Below are 26098 nucleotides of genomic sequence, written 5' to 3'. Positions count from 1 at the left end.
TAATTATAAAGATACTAACATGTCTCCTGGAGCCAGAGGACAAGAATGGCATGAGGCTAGACTTTGAAATGTACATAACTTAGACCACCAAGAATCTCACAATTCATCTGTGTTCTTTTCTGACCAGCTTACTTTTTTTTTCCTGGTTCACATGGAGCAAAACACGATTTCTAATAGTTTCAAAATGCACATTTTATATCCAAAGAGGTCAACAAAATTAACTTCACTTTATGTTCCCCACACTCTTGAAATTGGTCCAACTTGACTAGTGCTTACCCAAATGTAGCTGGAGGTGGGGTTCAAAAATATGACCAGATTTTGGTCAGATAGATAATCCCATAGGTGTCCATCACACTGCCAAATTTTTCAGTTTGTAAGGAAAACATAAGATCTGAATGAATGATTTCAAATTTACTAATAGAAGACCCCATAGGATACAAAGTTTTTAAGGCAAAATATATTTCTTTTAATAATTCATGATACCAATAGAAAATTCCCAAGGAAACACATCTTTGTTTGCTTTAAAAATAAATTTCATTTATTACATGATCATATTGACAGTTTGCATAAATGGGGTTATTTAGTATGTGCAAAACAATGATAAAATACAGTTTGAAAAGTTTTAGAAACCTCAGTTTTTTCTTGACACCAGGACTACTAAATTTTAAGAGATATTATTAGCATTTTAGTATTAGAACAAAATCTTCAAGCATGAAATGACTTGAGAAAATCCATTGGTTGGCCAAACTTGGTTCAGGAATACTTACAGTATCGAGTTGTTTGTTAAATGCTCTGACAAGCATTTGTAAAGCCCTCTTAGTAACAAAGAAGACAGAAAGAGAAAGTGCATATGTGAACCCAGAAACTTAAAACTAGAGCATCTACAACATGAATTTGTTGGAATAATCCTGTTTTAAGGACGGTCATTAACAGGAGACAATATAGATTTAGAAAATGATCCGTTGTTGACTCACACTTATTGACAGGGGAGCTCGTTCTGTGTTATATGTAAACACAGCCTCTGTCTTGTTCTCAGCATTCTGTGTGATAGACGGTGAAATACAACTCTACCTGTTGTCTAAATTCCCTGCTACATATTGTGAATGTAGTCTACACTGTACATAAAATTTACAAAGATCCCGTAACATAAACCGTTTGATCAGCAAAAAAACCAACATACAACAGCATGGAGACAACTTCCATGGGTATTCGTAAATGATCTACCAGGTCAACAAAAAAAGTTCCATAGTCTGTGGAATATTAGCCATATTTAGATTTTGCTTTTTCAGATTTTAAAGTTCTTATTAAATACATATGGAGATGAAGGGGCATTTGGCAAGATAATCCCAAGCAATAAATGATTGTAGTCATGATTTCATTGCACTAAATTTACCTGAAAAAAATTGCAGGTAGTTTTCTTAGAACAAAATGAAGAAATATGACCACAACTAACCAAGATCTGCCTGGACTCTAGTATCCTGTCACTAGTCATTACCTTGGAATAAATAGCTTCTACTGGTGGTATTATTTATGTGTTCATGAGCATTAATACTTCCCTGGGCTTGAAGATTGCCAGGCATTTACTTTCCATTTCTATCTATTAGCCTAGCTGAGGGATAAATCTGTTGCTTTGAAAATGTAAGAATTTATTCGTGTTATTGAGAATTTATATAGGAGCAAAAAAAAACCCACAGCGTGATAAAAAGCCAACACTACAGAAAGCATGAAGGTAAAGGAAATCAGGCCAAGGCTGCATTTGGAGTGTCTGTGGAAAATGACCCCAAAATTTGGGTCATGGTAAAACATAGTTCAGTACAAAATTTGGGGTTATAAAATTAACAAAGATAAAACAGCCAAATGACTCGAACTTGGGTAAATCTTGGTTCCAACTCTTCCTGTTTCTAATTATAAATCTGGGGTAGATTATTTAAATTCCTTAGGCCTGTTTTCATATATGGGAAGTGAGGACCATAATACGTATTTCACAGGTTCTTGCAAGGATTAAATGAAATAATATATTTCAAACTCTTAGCACATGTTATGTGTTCAATAAATGTTTATGATTAATTTAACTCCTAAGATCTAAACTCCTTTTTCTTTTTGTTCGACTAGTAATCCTGGTCACAAAACTTAAATTGGGAATTTATTAAAATTCCCCTTCTTAATTGGGGGATTTTTCCCAATTACTTAAAAATAATAAAGTTATTTTTATATTATAAAACAATAGTAAACAACACAAACTTTACAAGCAAAAAGTAAATACATTATTTGAGTTCACTTCAGCTGGCAGCTTTCCTGAGACATTGTCTGTCCATTTTCAAATGAGCAAGCCAGCCTGGAGGTACCTTCATAGCCTGTAGGAATTAAAAGAGAGAGAGATAAAAGGACATAGCATTCAAAAGAATTGTGTTATGCAACTAAGAAAAAAAAAATATGGAACCTGAATTTTGCTTTCAGTTCCTTAGGGTCATCCTGGTATTGTTAGGAGAATCTTGTAATTCCTTGATACCCCATTAATCTGCTGGTAGTTTCTGAGAAAGGAGGTATTAATTACTGCTAAAAGAACTATGGAAAGTCACTGCTCTCTCTTGCTGATGTAATCAAGGAAGCAAGTGGCCTCAAATACTACTGGTATCTGTTATGACTTAAGATATCCCTAGCCAAGGATGAAGTCAACTCTTCAAACAATGAGAAGCAAAAGGGGAAAAAAAATGCTTAAAAAACGTGCCTTCCTGGGCCTTCCTGGTGGTGCAAGGGGTTAAGTGTTAGCACTAGGAAGTTATACACAGCCACAGCAACCTGAGTTTGATCCCTGGCCAGGAAGTTAACCCACATGGAACAGCAGACCTTTCCTGTCTTACCTGTTGCTCCCTTCAGCAGTATATTTCAGTCAGTCTGCCTGTTCTGCTCCCCACTCAGTCTCTGGTGAATCCTCTCACCCACCCCAACATATCCCACCCCCCATCTCTGGCCTGTACCTCAGTTCTGTATGCATAAATAAATAAATCTTTAAAACAAAACAAAACAAAAAATGTGCTTCCCTGAGTGGAAAGGAAGATTGTCTTCATTCTTAGTTGAACCAGGAGACAATCTTCCTTTCCAGCAGCCAGCTATCATGAGCCAATGCCTTTTCTCATTTTAAACCAGTTTGATTGGGTTTGATGCTGTTATATTCCAAAGCACCTGGGCTGATTATGCTAGTTACACTCCTGGAGGCTGTCTCTACCCTCTGTGTGTGTTCCTGGGGACTGATGGCTGCAGATTGCATCACAAAGGCTCCCTGACCACCAAGTTCAGGTTCTGGTTTGAATTTGCCTGATGGTCTGGAGAAGGAAAGTCACAGCTATTAATCTCCAGTCCTCACCTCCTGCCTTACTTAGGTTCCAGGTAGCTATTTCTGTCTACAGCTCTAGGTCCCGTGGGGAGGGGGAGGAGCCTCTCAGTGACAAGGTAACACTTCCTCCAGTCTTTCCAGGCTTTGGAAGCAAACGCATCTTCCCAGAAGTTATTTTCATTTGGTTTCAGATTCTATGGGAAAATGTTAATTTTTAGACTTTTAAAACAATCACCTTCCAATGAATGATTTACTTAATTCAGTTAAACTCCATTTCACTACATAAATGTCACCTGAATAGGTTTTCATCCACCAAGTTTATCACACTTACCATTAAGCAATATTAGTCTCTTGAATATCTTCATTTATAGGAGTGATATCTTTATCCAGAGTTTCCATTTCTTCTTCTTTCTTCCGCCTTTTACGACGTTTCCTAAGAGGACTTAGAAAAGTGTTAAAATGGCCCTGTTAGTTCACATGAAAAGAAAATGAATCATTAAGATGTCCTATGACTTCATTCTACATCAAAATCAATATTTTCCATAAATATTTTAATTCTCACGTATGCCATCTCTTTCTCTACTCTCAAATGATAGCTCTTAAAATATTGTTATTGTTCTATAGGCAGTAGTGTGGCAGTAGGGTCTAATTTCTAAATAGAAATAAAATGGTATCTGTTGTGGCTAGAGCTTGGTTAACACAAATACATTTTTTTCAGGTCTAGTTATTTTATAAAATAGCTTGATACACATTATGTAGCATGAAACGAGAAAGTGCATGTGGAAAATAGACATAAAAATAGCCTTTGGATATGCCAGTTAGTCTTCTAGATGCATCAATTAATACATATGTTATATATTCTGGACTGCAATCTAGTTTTCTTAAACTGTTGTTCAAAAGTAATCCAGTAAAATTAGTGTAAGAAAATCAACCTTTCCCAAATCCGCCCCAAACATGGCATTGTAAAATATTTTTCATAAACTAAGAGAAAAAACTAAATCAGTTATAATAAGAAGAGTTATTACAAATTATTTCAGAGAAAATCAAATTAAAGTTTAAAGATGTTAAGAAATTTGTTCAAGTTCTCAAAGGTATTTAAAGGCAGAACTGAGATAAGAGTCAAAGAGTCTAGATCCCAGATGACTCTGCAGAAGCTGTTCTCACAGCAACATTGAGTTACACAATATTTTTCTTGTAAAATTTCTTGAGAAACTATAAAAATCACTTACTTAGAAGAATATCAACAAATGTAACTATATTAAGCTAAAAAGCTTCTGCATGGTGAAAGAAACCATCATTAAAATGAAAAGGCAACCTACTGAATGGGAGAATATATTTGTGAGCAATATATTAGACGAATGGCTAATATATACACAACTCTTACTACTTAAGAAAAACATATAACCCAATCAAAATGCATAGTTCACCAAAGGATAGACAGTTCTCCAGAGAAGATGTGCAGATAGCCAAAACACACATGAAAAGATGACCTACATTACTGATCATAAATAAAATTAAATAAAAATAAAAACCACAATTAGAGTTCAACTCATACCAATTAGAATAAATGTGACCAAAAAAATCAAGAAACAATAACTGTTGGCAAGGATGTGGGGAAAAAGGGACCCTCATGACTGTGGTGTTAGTTTGTGCAACCATTATGGAAAACAGTATGGAGTTGACAAAAATATTCTAGTTTTACCATATGATCCACTAATCTCCCTTCTGGGTAGTTATCCAAAGGATATGAAAACACTAATTTGAAAAAATAATGTATCCCTATGTTCAATGTAGCACTATTCACAATCCTTAAGGTATGGAAACAAACCAAACAATGGATAAGTGGATAAAGATGTTATAAGTATATATAGTTGATACATATGTACAAATACATGTGTGTATCAATATATGTGTATGCATATGTGCATACATATACATAAACATACATACACAATAGATTATTATTCAGCCTTAAAAATAAAAGTGAAATCTTCCATTTGCAATTAACATGGATGGAAGTTGAGGGGATTATGCTAAGTGAAATAAGCCAGAAGAAAAAAGACAAATACCATATGCTTTCACTTATTTTGGAAAGAAGACAACCTTAGACTTTGACCACAGAACGGTGGTTTTCAAAACAGATGAGGAGATTAGAAGGAGTCAAGTGGCTGTTGATGGATGGTGAATGGATATTTGGTGGATATTTTCTTCCAAGAGAAAGTGTACTCTTGGAACCTATACAAGGTTGTAAACTCATTTGCTTTCCCAAAAAGCAGCTTCTCTTAGCAACTTTAAAAATATCATACAATACTGTTAACTAGAGTTGCCATGTTGCACATCCCTGAAAATTATTTACCTTATAACTGGAAGTTTTCATTTTTTAACCATTTTCAACCATTTCATCTTTCATTGATCCTGTTTTTTTTTAGTTAAATTTATTCAATTTTTATTTTAAATATATTATGCCCATTAAAATGATAAGCACTCATATGTTGAGTTTTATTACAAATAAATACTTCAATATAAATGATGACAAACCTTGAAAATGTGATCTATTCTCTAAGCAAAAAAAGGAAAGAGAAAGGTAGGGAGAAGAGAAAGAAGGAAACAATGAGCAAAATACGATTTCTCAGATTTACTTAAAATTAATTTCAAAATACTTACTGACAGCATATGCAGACACCAACCACCAAAATGATAAAAATTACCATAGCAACTATCAAACAAATCACCAAAACATGCCCTCTGTCTTCTCGTAGGTAAAACAAGTCAACTCTCTCGCATCTGGCCCCAGCGTACCCTTCCTCGCAGCTGTAAAAATAAAACAAGAAGAAAAATGAAACGACAATATAAAATATACAATAATTTTAAGAATTTTTTTAAAGAAATTGACACTTTTCCCTTTTTGGACTTAATATAAAAGACACAATTTCTTCAAAGAAAAATAAAAAAACTATCTCCCAAGAAAGGAATTCTTGTAAAGCTATCAATGTAGCTGTTACAATACTTCAAAAGATAAGAAAAGCTTAGTCACAACCATCAATTGAAAGGTGAGGCTCAATGAAAGCAAAGATGCCTAAAAACATCTAGCAAAAGGGCATCATATGATAAGGGAACTTTTTTAAAAAAATATTTATTTATGCATACAGAACTGGGGTACAGGCTAAAGATGCAGGGGCGGTGAGAGGATTCACCAGAGACAGAGTGGGGAATAGAACAGGCAGATGTACTGTAACACACCGCTGAGGGGAGCAGCGGGCGGGTCAGGAGAGGTCTGTAGGCCATGTGGGTCACCTCCAGGCCTGGGGATTGAACTCATGCTGAAGTGGCTTTAGCTTCTTAATACTGTGCTTTAACCCACTGTGCCGCCAAGGACGGCCAATAAGGGACTATTTACTGCCAGGTAGCCAGGGATCTTCATTCAAGGCCACAATTAAATGAAGAAAGCTTAGTAATATCTCAAAATATCAGAAATATATTGCTCATAGGACTGGAACTGGAGGGGAAATATCACCCTTAATTGCACATGTGGAGATTAAAGTTTTTTAGGGTCACAATATCTTACAAATATTGCTTCTTCCAGTTATTTTAAATGTTTTTCTAATAAAATTACTAGCTATAATATTTTTAAACAAGTTTTTCCCATAAAAATAGACAGCAGTTACTGGCTATTCTTTTGAAATGCTTTTCTAATTTTTAACTCTGGGTTCCATTCTTTAGCTGTGCTTCACTGAATTTTTCACTGAACTTGTTCCCTGGTCAGGGGTGAAACTCAGGCTGTAGTGGAGATAGCGCTGAGGCTCAATCCCTAAGCCACCAGGAAGGAACTGAATAAGTGAGTTTTTAATCTATCCAACAAATTTAAAACATCTTTTATTTTAAATAACTTTTTAAGATGTTCTTGTCCTTTGAGGAGTGTGCAAAGTCAGGATTTGGGATTACCAACTGAAATAATCACCAGATATTATTCTAAGAGATTTGTAAGTATTAAACCAAGTGGTTCATTAACAAACAACCTTTGAAGTAAGCCTATTAATGATCCCATTTTTTAGGTGGAGAAACTGAGGTGTATAGATAAGCGAGTTGGATTATGATTTAAAAAGTGACTACTGGCCCTCCCAGGTGGTGCAGCAGGTTAAAGCACAGCACTAAGAAGGTAAAGCCACTTCCGCATGAGTTCGAGTCCCTGCCTGCCCCAGAGGTGACCACTTGGCGAGGCAGACCTCTCCTGATGTGCCTGCTGCTCCCCTCAGCAGTGTACTTCCTCGATCTGTCTGTTCTGCTCCCCACTCTGTCTCTGGTGAAGCCTCTCGCCACTCCTGAGCCTCTGGCCTGTACCCCAGTTCTGTATGCACAAAAAAAAAAAAAAGTGACTACTTAAGTTCATGTCCGGATCATATATAAAACTGTTTAATGAACTATGTTGAATAAATAAATTAAAATGATGTATCTAGAAACATTCTCCTTCCCAAGAAATATTAAGAAGACTAAGAAAATTTGAGTTGCTTGCAACACACTTTTTGTTTACATTAAAAACAGGGGTCCCTCCCTGGTGGCACAGCAGGTTAAAGCACAGCACTAAGAAGCTAAAGCCACTTAAGCATGAATTCGATTTCCAGCCCTGCCCTAGAGATGTTCTACATGGTGCAGCAGACCTCTCCTAACCCACCCGCCACTCCCCTAAGCAGTGTAATTCATCAATTGGCTTCTTCTTGTCCCTACTCTGTCTCTGGTGAATCCTCTCACTGCCCCTGCACCTCTGGCTTGTACCCCAGTTCTGTATGCATAAATAAATCTTTAAAAAAAAAAAAACAAGAATCACAAGCTTCTATGATCTCTAGTAAGTGATTTACTTCTGGTTTCCTAAAATGAGTAGTCACCAATGACAAAACAGTTCTATCTGAATCTCTACTACATTAAGTCACTTACAACATCAAGCATTGGCTAAACATCTCCTAGTCATCTCACTGGTACATCCTATGGAAAATTTACTCTGTGTTGAGTGCCATGAGAACTATTTTTACTCACCACATTATTTTGCTTAGTTTCCAACACTCAAGGAAAGACACTACTTTCCTTCAGGAAAGGTAAATGTGCCATTGTTAGCACTGCTTATAGTGGGTGGAAATAATTTTTTTAAAGATTTATTTAGTTATAGAGACAGAACTGGGGTACAAGCCAGAGATGCAAGGGTGAGAGGATTCACCAGAGACAGAGTAGGGAGCAGAACAGGCCAGCTGGCAAAGTACATTGCTGAGGGGAGCAGCGGGCGGGTCAGAAGAGGTCTGCCATGCCATGTGGGTCACCCCCTGGCCAGGAGTCGAACTTGTGGCTGCAATAGCTTTATAGTGATGTGCTTTAACCTGCTGTGCCATCAGGGAGACCCCAGAAATAAAATTTTAACAAAGGTCTGTTGGACTCCAAAATCTTTGTCATGCGTCCCATGCTTTTCTACCTCCCAGTTATTTTGTGTCAATCCACTAGTAAGAAGATGTTCCTGTTTCATATTAAAGCCTGGGTTTTGATGTTAAAACACCATTGAATAGACTATACTAGGAGGACTTATTCTGTTATTTCTCCAGCATTTCTTGAGCACCTAGTAAATTCCAGGTATGTACTTGATTCTAGAACACAAAAAGATAAACTGTGGACCTTGCCCTAAGGAGTTCATAGTCATAGATGGGTCATGCAAAGAAACAGGAAGTTAAACAATGGGGAAAAGAGCATCCGTAGAATGTGACCAGAAGACAGAGAAGGATATCTAATTCTGACCCAAATGTGAGTCTTGGAACAAGTCAGGGCAGGGGTCCAGAAGAGCTGATGTTTGAGTTGCACCTTAAATATCATTAAGAATAAGCTCCCCTAAAAATGGAGCTTCCATAGGACCCAGCAATCCCACTCCTGGGTATCTACCAAAAGATACAAAAACACTGATTGAAAAAGACACCTTCACTCCCATGTTTATTTACAATTGGAAAGACATGGAAACAACCCAAATGCCCAAAAGTAGATGACTGACTTAAAAAGATGTGTACAGGGCCCTGCCTGGTGGCGCAGCAAGCTAAAGCACAGCACAAAGAAGCTTAAGCCACTTCCGCATGAGTTCGATCCCCGCCTGCCCCAGAAGAGATCCACATGGCGAGGCAGACCTCTCCTGACCCACCCACTGCTCCCCTCAGCAGTGTACTTTGTTGATCTGCCTGTTCTGTACCCCTATCTCTATTTCTGGTGAATCCTCTCACCCTCTGCGTCTCTGGCCTGTACCCCAGTTCTGTACGAATAAATTAATAAATCTTTCAATTAAAAAAAAAAGATGTGGTACATATACACTATGGAATATTCCTCAGCAACCAAAATAAATAAATAAATAAATAAATGCCTTTTGCAGCAACATGGATCGAGCTGGGAAAGATCATGCTTAATGAAATAAGCCAGAAAGAAAAGGAAAAATACCAGGTGGTTTCACTCATAGCAGGAGTATAAAGGACCAGGAGAGACAATAATAATAATAATGAACAACTGTATACCAGAGACATTCTATGGGGGTGGAGTGGGGGATGGGATCAAAAACAGTGGGGGGAGGGAAATGCACTGGACTGTGGTGATGGCACATAGCTGATGTGGTGATGGGAAGCCCACGGGGATTACAACTGAGATTGAAAAAGGCACAAAATGCTGTAAAAAATAAGCTATTATATTATTAAAAAACAAAAAGGAAAAAAATAAAGTCTTTCATGGGAATTAAAAAATAATAATAAAAGAATAAGCTCTCCATCTTACACCAAGGAGAATGGCACATATTTTACAATATTTTAAAAACTAGCAACAACAAATGTTGGTGAGGATGCAGAGAAAAAGGAATTCTCTTACATTGCCAGGGGAATGCAAATTGGTCCAACCAAAATTGAAAGCTGTGTAGAGGTTCCTCAAATTGCTAAAAATGTACCTCCCATATGATCCAGCAATTTCACTCCTGGGTATCTAGCCAAAGTTCACAAAAACATCAATTCAAAAGAACACCTGCACACCTATGCTTACTGCAGCAATATTTACACTAGGTGAGCTATGGAAACTTCAACCCAAATATCCAAAAATAGATGACTGGATAAAGAAAAATGTGGTATTTACACAATAGAATATTACTCAGCAATCAAAAGAGATAAACTCATTCCATTCACAGCAACACAGATGGAGCTGGAAGAGATCATGCTCAGTGACATAAGCCAAAAAGAAAAATACCAGATGGTTTCACTTACAGGCGAAATAAGGGATTGAGGTGGGCAGGGGGTAGGAGGGGTACGGAGTGATTATAATAAAGTAAAGATCAAAATCAACAGACAACTATAAACCAAAGATATTTTTCAGTGGGAAATGTTTTTTTTGGGGGGGAGGGGATGAAATTGGATCAAAACAGGAATCATCTGCTTGTTTCCCACTCTGTCTCTGTAAGTCCTTCCACACCCTGCACCTCTGGCCTGTAACCTAGTTGTTATATGAATACATAAATAAATTTTGAAAAAAAAAATGGGTGGGAAGAGCACAAGGGAGTATGGTGGTCGGAATTTCTTGGGAACTATACATGCGATGATAAAGCATACATTGTATATAAATGAATAATGATGTAAAAATATTAAATAAATAGTGGCAACCAAAAAATAAAATATAAAAACTAAACATACACACAATAAAGCTTAAAGCTTTTCTAGGATCATATTTCAAAAACAAAGAAGACCAAGCTTTCCAGGCAGTGAGAAAAGCTTCTGTAATAACCCACAGGCCGGAGTGTGGAATTCTAGGGGGTCATGGAGAATAGGGTGCAGATGGCCGAGGGTTAGGCCAGGATTAGAGGAGTTGTGGAGCCAAGGAAATGAATTTTAACCTCTGACTGAAAGGGACAAGCTTGCATTGCTTTAGATTCCACACTACCTGTGATTTTAGAAGGCAGCAATATTAAAGAACAACAGTTTGCAGACACAGGGATCAGTAAGGAAATGTGCCAGGTGAAAGGGCATCAATATTTTTAAAACTCAATATAGTTTCCCAAGCCAGTGAGTAATTAAATGATTTTTTTGAACTAGCTTTATATTTCCCAGCACATACTTAGGCTCGTTGGCCTTATTCCTTTACACTAGCAATTTTGACCCTCTTTAAATCTTATCCATGTGTTTTATTTTAAAAATTAAACTTAATTGAATTTTGAAGAAGCCCATGACTCTTAAAAGTTCTACTTAAATAGAATTTGGTACCACTATTCAGACATACTTAAGGAAAAAATGTGTACTGGGCGAACTGCACAGGTTAACATAAACATTCTAGGAAATTTAGGTCAAAATTTTATCTTAAAAATCCTGTTCCGGGCCCTCCCTGGTGGCGCAGTGGGTTAAAGCACTGCACTAAGAAGCTAAAGCCGCTTCAGCATGAGTTCGATCCCCGCCTGCCTCAGAGGTGACCACATGGCGTGGCAGACCTCTCCCGACCCGCCCGCTGCTCCCCTCAGCAGTGCACTGCGTCGATCTGCCTGTTCTGCTCCCCGCTCTGTCTCTGGTGAAGCCTCTCACCATCCCTGAGCCTCTGGCCTGTACCCCAGTTCTGTATGAATAAATAAATAAATAAAAAAAAATCCTGTTCCTCTATGGGGAACCGGCGCAGGGACACATCTGCTTAAAAGAAAGTGAATATTTTAAAAATGAAAAAGGGTTTGTTCCTGAGTAAAATTATTTTTTTAAATGGCTCAATATATAGATTTTAAAGATTTATTTGTATATTCATACAGAACTGGGGTACAGGTCAGAGGTGCAGGGGCGGTGAGAAGCTTCACCAGAGACAGAGTGGGGAGCAAAACAGGCAGATCGACGAAGTACACTGCTGAGGGGAGCAGCGGGCGGGTTAGAGAGGTCTGCTGTGCCATGTAGATAACCTTGGGGTGGTGCGGGGGATCGAACTCGCACCGAAGGGGCCTCAACTAGCTTGTAGTATTATGTTCTAACCCACTGGCCACCAGGGAGGGTGCCTGAGTAAAATTAAAAGTGAACTTTTAATCCATTGTGAGTTAGAGTATTTTTCACTGTTTGCATAGCAAACAAACTTTGTGACTCTTTTCTTATAAATAGAATCAATTTCCTTGCCCCTAATTGACACCTGCAAAAAAGTAACTTTTAATTTGGTAGAAATGTCTCCATATTTACATCAACTTCAAACACACAACATATGCCAAAAGAATTTGTTTCCATTGGAACCACCTGATGGGTTATTTGAGCTGAAAAACTGCAAACCAGAATCAGTTTGGCCTGTGGAAGCCGGCAGAAGACAGAGCCCTGCCTAGAAGCAGAACTGGACTTTTTCACAAGCTCCTATTTCAGGAGGAGAGTGTGTGTCAATTTCTCCACAAGGAGTTGCCCATGCGGCCCCTAAAACGTGCCCTGAGGCTGGACCAGCATAAGTGTGTCCCGACAGATGGCGTGGTTAGCTCAGACTTTCCAGCGCTGGCAAGCCCAAGGCAGCGCCCTGCTTTACCCCGTTACTTGCTGTCGCGGATCTCTCCACTTACACACAGGAAGGTGTCTGCTCTGCCACCAGGAAGCGACATCTCCCTTTGATGCAGTAATGTTTGTATTGTTTGGGGCACCGAGAGAAGTGGCCTCTTCGTTTTGATTGTGTGGTAGTAGCTGAAAAAAAAATGAGAAAAAGTTCCATGAACTAACTCATTTAAATTACGCATTTGTAAGCAGGATCACTTTTCTGTCTTTGATAGTAGTTGGTTCTGTCGCATATACCACATCTCATTTTTCCTTCTTTACACACCGAATGAAACTGTAGTTACCCCAAAATAGCTCTCGAGATTGAGTAATGAAGATTATGGTGGGAATATATCATGTTTCATTAAGTTCTATGACCTAAGTATCTCTCAGATGGTGTTTACAGGGTCTGGTTGGGGTAAGTGGTAAGACTATTCCTTCCAAGATTATCAGCGCTGCAAGGTTGTAGGTTTTGGAATGAAGTTTGTTTTCCTTTTCTTTTTGTTTCTTTTCTTTAGTTTTGTAACTTAATCACTCACATGGCATTTACCAGCAAGAGGCTGGTCTACATACCTAATATATATTAACTCATGTAATGCTCATCATAGCCATATATGGTAAGTTTTATCCAATCTTCTATTTAAGGATGAGCAACAACGCAGAGGTTGTCACCTTCCTGGATGGCACAGCTACTCAGTGGCAAAGCTGTGACTCTAGCCCAGGTGGTTTCATTCCAAAATCCATGTTCTCATGCTCCATAGAGCCCCATGTGGCTGTCATATGCTCCTAGCCTGATGTGCTCAGAAGTCACACTTGGCTAAATGATCTCTCTGGGCCCCTGGGTGATTTCATTTTTCCCAAAGGAGGAGGGAAAAACTGGAAGCTTGATACCCAGGACTTCAATGCTGCACTGACTCCCTCATCTTTTCCTTGAGAATCTTGACGGCCTAATTTTCTAATGGGGACAGCAGTAGGTAGCAATTTTGTCATCATTTACATGGAGAACCTTTCAATAAATAAAGATTGTCAAGAAGAGTAGAGAAAAACTAGCTAGCTAGTCTGTGTTGAGTCATGGCCCACACCCAGAGAAAGAGCTAAGTATCCAGCTTAACTCAGGGTCAGATTTCTCCACATGAACAGGATCACCTATAGGATTCAGTGCATATAGAGCTGGAAGATCACTGTTCACTTCTAAAGGGAATTTGACATCAGGTTTGGCATAGCACCTGCAATTCCAATGACATTAAACAATCTCTTTATTAATACACACACACACACACACACACATAATGTGTATAATTGCCCAAGAGCCAGGAAAGAAGCATTGTAAAGAGCCTGTGGTCTGTACACAGCAAATTCCTATGATTTCAGGTCATGGTACCGAGTTTCAAGGGGTAGCAGAGTATTGCTGAGAAACTGGTGACCTGATTTTGGTCCAGTACTTGATTACCAGCCATGTTCAATGTTTGTGCACGCCAGATGTTCATTTCTGTGTGTGCCAATCAGTGAAAGTCTTACTAAAACTTCACCCAGAAATAAGTGCAAAGTATCTCAAGGGCAAAGACTTGTATATTTAATAGAGATCAGTAAAATATCATTCGAATTCTATCTTTAAGTGCTTTTTATTTCCAGAGTCCTGTAGTAGGCATTACAAAAAGATTAAGAAATAAATAAATAAAGGATATCCTATCAATATGAATTTGTACAATATAACAAATTCAAGAGATTAGTTAGTAATCAGTAAAAACCATCGTAATGAGGGCTCTCCCTGGTGGCACAAAGGGTTAAAGCACCACATTATGAAGCTCTCGGAAGCCACCACTGCAGCACGAATTAGATCCTGGTCAGGGAGCTGACCCATATGGTGTGGCAGACCTCTTCTGACCCGCCAGCTGCTCCCCTCAGCAGTGCACTTGTTCAATCTGCCTGTTCTACTCCCCACTCTGTCTCTGGTGAATTCTCTCACCCACCACACCTCTGGCCTGTACAACAGCTCTGTAAGCATAAATAAATAAATCTTAAACAACAACAACAAAAACATCATAACGATACAGTGATGAACATTGGAAAAAGTGGAAAGAACACAGGTTAGACAGGAAATTAGAGTGTCATCTTTCATTTGTCTTATGGATCTGGGCAAGTCAAGAAGTCTGTCTAAGCCTCAGTTTCCTAATATGTACACTGGAAGTGGTAACATCTACTTAAATTACTGTTAAAGTGCTCATATAAAAATACTTGTGAATATTTGTAGCAGATTACTGTAAAGTGCCTAGTAAATAAATTTATTCTAGAACTTTAGAAAATCTTGACAAAGTGTTTATGGAATTAAAAATATTTCTGAAAAATGCAAACTTTTTAAGGCAATTGGATAATGGAGAATATCAAGAGCAACAGTACAGTGTCAGCTAGCTGTATGCCTACTGCAAGGAGTGTAAAGCAGATGTAAAGAACTTGGAAGGGACATGATGGAGAGCAGTCAAGGACGTTAGTAGCTGAGGAATTTGTATTTGAAACACAAGTCAAGAGAGAGCTGAAGAAGTTCTTATGGATTAAGCAAAATGGGATATGTAAAAACCAAACAGTGAAGCATTTTGTTGGTATTTTAGGTAGGCGATTGAAGACTGGATTAGAGCAGACAATGCTTGGGGAAGGAGGAAAGTTGCAATGCAGGAGTCATGCAGACACCCGTAGCATGGGTCTGGGCAGGAGAATGAAGAGCTAAGAGATGAACTTAAGAGGCAGCAAAATTTAGCAACAGATCTGTTGAGTTCCAGAAATACCTTCCAACTCTTTAAAAAGTATACTTGCCTTTAAATATAGGCCAAACTATGCTATGTTCTGAGCTTTAGTAATTCCTCTACTTGGTGTGTCCCTTTAAATATAGCCAATCTTTTAATAAATACCACAGAAGACAATACCAAAAACACGTTAACTAGCAGCTGCTAATAGTAGTGATTTGATCAACCTCTTCATCGAGGCAGCGCAAGTCCATGCCAAGGAAATGGTTAATGGTTGCCAGGTCCTGTTTTTTTTTTTTTTTTTTTTTTTTTTTTTAGGATTTATTTACTTATACATACAGAACTGGGGTACAGGCTAGAGGTGCAGGGATGGTGAGAGGATTCACCAGAGGCAGAGTGGGGAGCAGAACAGGCCAACTGACAAAGAACATTGCTGAAGGGAGCAGCAGGTGGATCAGGAGAGTTCTGCTGCTCCATGTGGGTCACCTCCAGGGTGGAGATCAAATTCATGCTGAAGTGGCTTTAGCTTCTTAGTGCTGTGCTTTAACCCACTGCACCACCAGAGAGGGCTGCCAGGTCCTGTTTTGATTGCTCACAAAGCTCTGTTGTTTGGCAATTAAGCATGTTCTTAAATATTCATAGTATTATCTGGATTGTAAAACCCTCCATAATGCCAAGCAGAAAATAGTGATTTGTCCATTAAAAATTAAAAATCTGGAAAAAAAATAAATCACACATACTACCTCCCCAAAACCACATGATATTCTTCCTCCTTTGGAACTGAGAAAGTTTTCCCTCTTTTGAAATACACCTAAAGTTTCAGTTGCTTTCACCTAGTACTCATCAAGTTCACATTATCTGAAAATGGAACAATTGCAGAAGCTAACATTTTATGCCTATTCTGAGACCTGATGACATGAGGCAGAGATGCAGCAATCTACACTTCTACACTTCCGTTCCAGAGATGTTTATCAAGGAGGAAAAGTTAATCCTATCACAGAAGCATTTAGTTGCATATATTGTGTTTCTCTGTTGAGAAGTGAATGACAGGATCTGGAACATAAAGTCTACCCCGCTACTTGAAGTAGTGGGATTCAATTGATCTTTTCCTCCTACATTATCCTTTTCCTACCCATATCTACAAAACTACAACATCCCTCTGGGAGTGAATCTGTCCCACCAAGTTGCACTGGAAAATGATATCCACTCATCCACTAGTAAACCAGGTCAAAGCACAAGTGAGCCAGGTTAAAACACAAGCTCCCAAGTGGATGGGCATGGGTAATATATCTCAATAGATAATAAATCTCAAGCGCCTTATCTGATAGTCCAAAGATTTTAAAGTCAACTAAATAAGAAGCCATAAGGGTACTACAGGTTAGTATATGATAAATCTCATTCTAAGAGTTAGCAAAAGGGAGCAGAAATAAGGACATCTTTCTCTGATTATAGGGGCAGATAGACAAGAAGTGATCTGTGGATAGTGGATGAGGTGTAATGGGTTCTCTGGCCAAAATAAAACGGAGGAATATATTAGACAAAAGATTTAATTTCAATATGGCCTTTTCCTCAATGTGATGGATGGATTAAAATGGCATAGTTCTCAGTCTCTCTGTACATAACACTTGCCTTCAAATCAAAAAGAGACTTTGTGATGCCTTTGTGGTTAAAAAAAAGAAGAAAGAAAAAGAAAAAACCTTCATAGTTGATCCTTTAGGTTTATTTTTCATAGCACCTTCACTTACATGTTCCAACAATACTCATGATAAATCTTATGATTAAGTAAATGGCATTAATATCAGAAAGTCTTCTGAAATGATAACAGTACAGTTATTACAGTGTTTTTCTGTAATTCTTACAATATTGATAACCTCATAGTATCTCTAGCCCTTATTTAGACACTGGAGAGAACTAATACACAAAAGAGTTTAAGTGGTAACAGCAGAGTTTTGAAGAAAACTTTCTTCCCGGTCTATGAAATACAACCTAAGACTTTAATATTCTAGTCCTTGACTTCTAGGCATCTTCCCAATAGGAGTTTCCATAATTTTACGACTTTCTTAAGCCAAGAGGTGAGGAAAAAGGTTTTATATTTCTCAGCTTAATTTTCCTTTTTTGTCTTGCCAATTCTCTCCTAGAAACACAGGAATTCAACTTCACAATGTCCTTGAAGAAGTGCAGAATGTGAGAATTTATTACAATGGAGGATTCCCATTTGTCTTACATAAGTGCTATTTCCTACAGAAATGTAAAAGGGTTGGCTATTCTAGGAAAAGAAGACTAGATCTCCCAGATGGACTTGTTAACCTTCTGTGCTATTAGAATATGCTGATACAGGAGGCTAACAGATGAAGTGAGTCTTTCATTTAACCAGTAGCGCTGGTGTCTGCTATTTTTTAACTTACAGGAGTATGCCTCCTCTTAGAGCTGCTCATCTTCATTCTATCCCTTTAAAGATTGAAGAAGAATCCAGTGTTGAAGTGTGAATGTTTGCACACATTTAAGTTTTTTCATGGCTTGGGGGGAAACAATGAGGAATGGACAGAAAGAAAACGTATGTTTCCTTTTGTTTTTCAAGAGTTCAAGTTGTGAACCTCTTTTGAGTATGAGATCTCTCTTGTCCATTCTCCCTGCAGGTTCTTTATCGCTTCAACCCTCAAAATTTTGCAATGCACTGAAGCGCAATGGTTTTTGAACTCTTCTCCTCTTTTTTGTATCCCTTGGTATTTCCTGGCTTAAACACCCTCATGGTAACATCCCCAATTTTATATTTCCAACTCAAATCTCTTCTCTCTGTACCAACTGCCTCACTAATTAGCTCTATTTCTATAACATTTCAACTTGGCCCTTCCAAAATAACACCTAATTCCCCTCAAACAGTCTTTTCTCATCTCATATATGCATTGTTTCTGTTATTCAGAACAAAAATCTCAGAATCCTCCTGATTGCTTTTTTACTCTATATCCAATTTATGAAATGCTACACTTTGTATCGACAATATTTGCAGAGTCAGCCTACTCTCTTCACTTCCCTGATCTAAGCCCCACGTCACCACTAGGAAGAAGTAAGATCCACGGCAACAGCCTCTATCTAGTTTATCTAGACTATAGCTACCTTCTAGAAAAAGATATCCACTCGCCAGGCACCTCCTTCACAGTCTAGACTGCATGCAGAGACCAGGATAATTATATAGCTGAAAGCTATATAATCTTCAGTAGGTCTTACATGGCATCCTATTGCCTCTATTTCTCCAATACTCCTCTGACTACATCTTTAACCATTGTATTCATTGCTGTATCCGTGGCACCTGAAGAGAGCCTTCTGCATATTAGGTGTTCATAAATATCGGTAGGATGAATAAATATCTCATACAAGGCAGAAACCAACAAGCTGAAAATGGAATGCTTGGGGCTCTCGCTGATGGGGTAATGGGTAAGGACACAGCACTGCAAGCTGGCCACAGGCGCTTCAGTGCAAGTTTGATCCCCTGACCCAAAGGTGATCCACATGGTGAGGCAGACCTCTCCTGACCCACCCGCAGCTCCCCACAGCAGTGTACTTCTTGATCTACCTCTTCTCCTCCCCACTCTCTCTGGTGAATCCTCTAACCATCTTTGCACCCTTGGCTTGTACCCTATTTCTGTATGCATAAATAAATCTTTTTTAAAAAATGGAATGCTTGGAAATCAGGACTATTTGAAAGCAACATCATTCAGAAAAAGGAAGGAGTCTAAAGATCATCTCACTTGTTCATATTAGAAGTTACAAACTGGGTCACTGAAGCTTAAGTGGCTTACTTGCTCAAGGTCACACAGTCAGTTAATAAAGACCAGTTTATAGAGATCTGCTCCTGTTCTATTGTCTTTATTATTCCCAGCTCCCTATTCCAAATTATTTTCTCTCAGGCATTTTTCTGTTTCCAGCCCAAATCTTCCTTCTTCAAAAGAAGAGGACCTTCCCATCATCACATCTCTCTCAGTAACCCCCAGAACTGTGTTGGTCTCACCCCCTGCTCAAGTGACACAGTCACCATTTTGTCAAAGCATATTATCCAGAGTGGAGACATTCCAAAAGATGATATATATTTTTTATTTTACTTAAACACTCGTTTTTTCATAATTAACATTTTTAGGGATTTTACGTTCATATCTAGTTCTACTCTGGAGACTCACTGAAGAATTAATGTTTGTTCACCCTGTTGAATCCAATTCTACTCCGATATCTCCCTAGTCTTTCTCTCTCTCTCTCTCTCTCTCTCTCTCTCTCTCTCTCTCTCTCTCTTTCTCAGTCAAAGGAAATCGGAAAGAAATACAATAGCAGCATATATATACAGCATAAAAAAAAATAGGAAACAGGAAAGTAGCATCAGTGAAATAGGAAGCACTGGCGTCTCTTCCTCTCCCACTCCCATAAACACACTTATTCAACAACAAAACATAAAAATATTCTTTTGTGAGAAATTCACAAACTAATTTGTGTGGTTTTCATGCCTTGAGTGACATGAAACCAGCCACATCAAAGCTGGTAAGGAAATTCAAGACACCTTGTTCCCAGCATAGCCCCATATAATTAGAAGGACCTCCCTAGGTCCCAGTTTCTCATTGGGGTAGGGAAGCATTTGGCTGCCTTCACAAAGCTCCAAATTTTCCCATGGAGGCTGACTTCTGTCAGATTGCTGACAGGCCTGGTACCAGCTACCCATGTTGGGACCAGCAAAATCAGAGTCTGTGGGCTTCTCCCCAGCCCCCTTCCCAATTTAGCACAAGACTAGAACAGGCAAACATCTTTTCCCAGTATCTCCCTAGAGAAGGATCACATATTTACCACCCGATTTTGGAAGGTGGCCCAAAGAACAAGCTTCTGTCTTACTTATCTCAGATGGGACCTGGTCCCTAGCATGAAAAGCTATATGAAATCACTAATCATTGGAGAAGTGAAAATCAAAACCAACATGAGATATCCCCTCATACCTGTTAGATAACCGTTATCAAAAAAAGAAGGAAAACACAAGGATAGCAAGATTTGATGACCATGTGGGAAAATCCCTGTCATGGGAATGTATAATGGTGTCATTACTATGGGAAATAGTAAGGAGACTCTTCAAAAGCATGAAAAATTGAATTACAGTTATGGTCCAACAATTCCATTTCCAGGTATTTATCCAAAAGAATTGAAAGCAAGATCTCAAGAGCTAGTTACATGTTCACTACAGCATTGCTCATAATAGCCAAAAGATGAAACAACTTAAGTATCTATCAGAGAGATTAATGAGTAATGAAAAGTTGTTTTTTCCAAGGACGGGCTTTTTTTCCGGCCTCAACCAAAAGAAGGGTAATCTGCAGTAACATGGACAAATGCAGAGGACATTTTACTAAGCAAATTAATCTTCTACTACAGAAGGACAACCATGGCACAATTCTACTTGTTTGAAGGATCCAAATAGCCATATCCAGGTGTCTAAATAGCAGAGTGTAGAATGGTGGTTGCCAGGGGCTGAGTAGAGGAGAAATGAGCTGTTTCATTTGAGCAAGATGGATTATTTCTTGAGATCTGATGTACATTATGCCCACACTAAACAATACTGTGCTATACACTACACTAACAATTTTTGTTAAACATATCTGTTATTAGATATTTTTAGGGCAAAAAATTAGAAAATATATTTACCATAGTGATGAGGAAGATTTTTTTAAAATATTTATTTATGTATGCATACAGAACTGGGTACAGGCCAGAAGTGCAGGGGTGGTGGGAGGATTCACCAGAGACCTAGCAGAACAAGCAGATCAACAAAGTACACTGCTGAGGGGAGCCATGGGCCAGTCAGAAGAGGTTTGCCGCACCATGAGGGTCACCTCTGGGGCAGGGATCAAATTCATGCTAAGAAGCTTTAGCTTCTTAGTGCTGTGCTTTAACCCACTGCGCCACCAGGGAGGGCCCGTGAGGAAGATTTTTTTAATACTGTAATCATTGGTTTATAGAATAAATTCCCAAAGGAAATGTGAAAAGTGCCATTATTTAAGATATTTTAAAGGAGATTGAAAATAACACAGAAACACAAAAATTGAAATGTACTTTCCCCAACATGATTGACAGATCCAGGCAGGAATGATCTAAGACACCAATGAATACCACAGCCTATAGGGACCCTCCAGGCCAATCACTCGTGTGAGGGGAAGAAAGAGGAAGATTGGACTAGAACTTATGACTCACATCAGGACTGCCTGCCTGGCATGGTCTTGGCTCAGTTATGACTTCCCCAGGGTGCTAGGAAAGAAGCATTTAATACCAAGTCACATACCCCAAGGTTGAAGAAGTCTCCAAGGATTGGGAGGATGGACGTGCTCCACCTTACTTTTTGAACTGGTGTGTGTTTTAAAGTCAGAAACATCCCCCTTGGAAGATCAGATTATACAGTCTATAAAAAACAAATAGAGCCTTAGTCCAGTGTCAGCAAACTATGGCGAAGGATGAAATGTGTTCCAGTGTTTTGTTTTCTTCTAGTTTTATTGGAACACATCTAAGGCGTGATATTGTGACTTATAATGGAAATATATATACATTTTCTCTTTGTCCTCATTTGTGGTAGAAACCCAATTCTACCAATTCCTGAAACCCTTGGAATTTCTCAAGGGATAAATGTGGCAAAGATGTCTTCTGTTATGTTAATGAAGTGACTTTTGGATATGCCTAAGGATGGGGGTTGGTTGCCAGGGGAACCAACCCTGTGACTGAAAGTTTGGAATTCTGAGTTCCACTCCCAGACCTCCTGGGAGGAGAAAGGGCCTGGAGGTTGACAGTTGCCAAGTCACTGATTTAATCAATTGTGACTGTTTTTTGAAACCTCTAGGAAAACTAAAAAGGATAGTGTTCAGAGAGTGTAACAGTGTAATAGCCATAGAAAGGGGAGGTTCCAGGCTCCCTGCAATTCCTAGGGAAGGGTGGAGCTGACCTGTGAGGGGGAAGCTGGAAAGGACTTTGGAAGAAGACCTGGAGGAAGCACACGGAGCAGGGAGATATGTAAAGAAGCCACACTTGCTTCCTGGCCTTGGACTTGTACCAGGAACTTGAGGTACATGGAAGAAGACACTTAAAAGAGACAGACTTTGGTGAGAGAACCATGGGAAGGTTGACAGTGGCAGACTTTATCTTAACTTGCTCCTTCATTTTATTCTTCCTTCCAGATCTGCCTGGCTCCTCTGCTCCTTTGCTCTGGGTCCTCAGCAGAAGCGGCCTTAGAATGTGGCAGGCTTTCAGCCATCAGCAACCCCAGTTTGGGTCAAGCCTGTTTCGCTGGACATTTATTCATGAACAGATGGGTAACTTTGAGTGTTTCATTGGAAGCTATTTTAACTCTATTCTGTCTTCTCTTTATTGTGCATTAATTGTATTCAAGTTATTTTCTATTGAAGTTCTTAAGCACTAAGAGTTTGTTTTGTTTGTATGCAGCTGATGGCAGAACCCATTTAGAATGTACAGTTCTGGGGAGCTGGGATGCTCATCATTCCACCCCCCACCCAGAGGTTCTGTGTTGGTAAACATGTGCAGAGTCTGGGCGAGTGGTATACTCAGAGCACATGGAGTATGCCCTTTCCCCTTACTTTGCCCTGTGCGTCTGTTCCATGTGGAACAGTAATAAACCGATCATCTCAGGAGGGAGTAAAATTTTCCTGAGTTCTTGTGAGCCACTCAAGAGAATTAATTGAACCTGAGGAGGTATTGCGGAGCCCTATGAGTTACAGCCAGTCAGAATCTTGTAATTGGGACCTGAATCAGTGACTGGTCAGTGTTATGAAAATGAACCCTGTCATGAATAGCATCAGTGAAACCCAGTGCTATTTCTGGGTTCTGTTAAAAATCAGTTAAATTGCAGTACACCTAGCCAGTGTCTGGAGAATTGCTTATAGGAGAGGAGGGGAACTCTCACCCCAACACACATAGTAAATACAAGCCATTCTTTGGCATTGTGCTACACCTGCTTTGACAACCCAGCAACTGTGGTGACTAGCTGTGACAAAGTTTGCGTGAGCTACTAAGCCTAAGTATGTATAATCCAACCCTTTACCAATGCTGACCTCTGTCTGAGACTAATCAGTGTGCAGATACTAATCTAAGCATCTCCCCAGTAAAATACATAAAACAGGGCTCTCCCTGGTGGTGCAGCCGGTTAAAGCACAGCACTAAGAAGCTAAATCCACTTCAGCATGAGTTTGATTCAGCGGAGGTGACCCACATGGTGCAGCAGACCTCTCCTGGACCACCTGCTGCTCCCTTCAGCAATGTACTTCATCAGCCAGCCTGTTGCGCTCCCCAATCTGTCTCTGGTGAATTCTCTCACTGCCCCTGCACCTCTGGCCTGTACTCCACTTTTGTATGCATAAAGAAATCTTTTTTAAAAAAATACAAACTCTGTTTCCTTCTTTTCATTTATGGATTGGAAAACCTTTTTAATTTGAATAGAATTTGCCAACTTTCTGCGAATCTCGCCTAAGATATCACAAGCCAGAGTCCAGCACACACCTCTTGAACACTCATATAGTACGGTGAATGGACACATTAGAATAAGAAATTATGAGCATGAATCCCAATGTGCTATTTATTAAAAATGTGATCTTTGGCAAATTACTCAATCTTTCTAGGCTTGAAGTATAGTAAAAAACAGCATCCACTTCACAGTTAGCAATAAGTTAATGCTCACTCAACACAGTGTCTGTTACATGTAGCTTTGAGGTTACTGCATTTTCAAAACGTTGAAACTTAGGGAGTTTAACTTCCTGAGACAGAACATGAAACTGGTAAACTACAAATGTATCACTTACTAAATATTACCTGCACAGTTTTCTCCAGAGCTTCCACACAGCAGGCCGTCACCTTCAGGACTTCTGGTGGAATTTCCATCTGCCACAACACAGTGGACGATCAGTAGACCTTCAAGTTCAAAAATAACCAAAACAGGGAAACTTAAAGTTTTGGTCAAAGTGCAATATTCTGTCAAAGTCATGACCCACTTATGAAAATAACAAGCCCATAACTTCCATATTCCAGTCACTCTTCTCCAATAGAGGAGGGGTACAAAGGCCTTTTTTTTTTTTCATTCATACAGAATTGGGGTACAGGCCAGAGGCTCAGGGGCGGTGAGAGGCTTCACCAGAGACAGAGTGGGTTGCAGAACAGGCAGATGGACGAAGTACACTGCTGAGGGGAGCAGCGGGCGGGTCAGGAGAGGTCTGCCGCGCCATGTGATCCCCTCCGGGGCAGGCAGGAATCGAACTCATGCTGAAGTGGCTTTAGCTTCTCAGTGCTGTGCTTTAACCCTCTGCACCACCAGGGAGGGCCAAAAGGCCTTTTTAAGCTCAATACTAAAGACAGAATTTTCAAGTCAGTATCACTTACAGCTAATGAAATTCATCCTAAATGAGGATGTAACTTAAGTGAGGATAGTCCCCCAAAGAAAGGGGAGGTTCCTGGTTCCCTGCCTCACCCCCAGAAGGGTGGAGCTGAGCAGGGAGGAGAAGAGGAAGGAAGACTGAGACTTGGAGGGAGAGCAAAAAGGAGATTTGGAGGAGGCACATGGAGCAGAGACATGTGAAGGAGCAGCGTTTGCTTTTCGGCCTTGGACTGGTTCCAGGGTCTTGGATGTGGAAGGAAACGCTTGAAACAGATGCGGGTGAGAAATCCACGGGTGGGTGAAAATTTCAGCCTTGATCTTGATTGTGATTTTGCTCTTTTCCTTTTAGACTTGTTGGGGCACTTCAGGCCCTTTCCAATGATCCCCCACCAGACTTAGATTTGTGGCAAGCTCATGGGCTTCAGAGTTCCTGCCTTGGCCTAACTAACTGTGTTTGATTGGGCATGGGTAAATTTCGGTGTTGCTTGTGGAAATGATTTTCTCTATTCTTTCCCTTCTCTTCTCTTTATTGGTCACTAATTGTATTCGTTAATTTTCCATGGAAGATTTTATGCACTAGAAAACATTTTGCTTTGATGCAGCAGATGACAGAACCTGTTTAGAGCTGGGGTGATCTTCGTCCTGCCCAGGACAAAAAGAATTGATCATACATAGTTTTTGAGGGAGGCTAATTCACACAGAAAATTAAAGGAAATTCTCAGCTTGTGGATGAGTAAATAATGGATCGCCAAGGAAAATGGGTGATGAAATATTTTGCTTATTCCCTACATACCCAATATTTCTCAGGTATTCATTACTGAATGTGTTTCCTTCTAGGAGAAAGGTCAACTGGATGCTAAATAAATGGCAATTAATTTTAAACAATTCCAAGTTGCTCCAGATATATGTCTGTTTCTATGAAGAATGGGCTTTGTGGAAAGGTAGGGGGGAGAGAGGAAAATGTTTTGTGGTTGAACACTTTAGAATGCATAGTGTCTATACACTTCAGCGACATCTTTAAAGACAGAGCACCCAACACCACAATAGTGAAGGCAAGGATAAATAGATGGGACTACATCAAGTTAAAGAGCTTCTGTACAGCAAAAGAGACATTAAAAAAAAA

The 26098-nt window shown here is 39.3% G+C and overlaps 1 protein-coding gene across 1 annotated transcript in view; it reads right to left on the bottom strand.

Moving 5' to 3' along the window:
• Nucleotides 1-570: 570 nt before the first annotated feature.
• BTC (betacellulin) overlaps nucleotides 571-26098 on the bottom strand; it is a 46202-nt gene continuing 20674 nt past the window's right edge. Inside the window, exons 2-6 of the mRNA XM_004681444.2 lie at nucleotides 24417-24515; nucleotides 12882-12999; nucleotides 5999-6145; nucleotides 3666-3776; nucleotides 571-2354 (exon numbers count right to left, since the gene is read on the bottom strand). Coding sequence (XP_004681501.2) covers nucleotides 3668-3776; nucleotides 5999-6145; nucleotides 12882-12999; nucleotides 24417-24515 — 473 coding nt within the window. The 3' untranslated portion in view covers nucleotides 571-2354; nucleotides 3666-3667. The remainder of the gene's footprint in view (nucleotides 2355-3665; nucleotides 3777-5998; nucleotides 6146-12881; nucleotides 13000-24416; nucleotides 24516-26098) is intronic.

This window comes from Condylura cristata, unplaced genomic scaffold, assembly GCF_000260355.1.
Source record: "Condylura cristata isolate star-nosed mole 26May11 unplaced genomic scaffold, ConCri1.0 scaffold00012, whole genome shotgun sequence".
NCBI lineage: Eukaryota > Metazoa > Chordata > Mammalia > Eulipotyphla > Talpidae > Condylura > Condylura cristata.
Note: the sequence above shows the minus strand (reverse complement) of the source record. Positions and strands in the feature narration are given on the sequence as shown.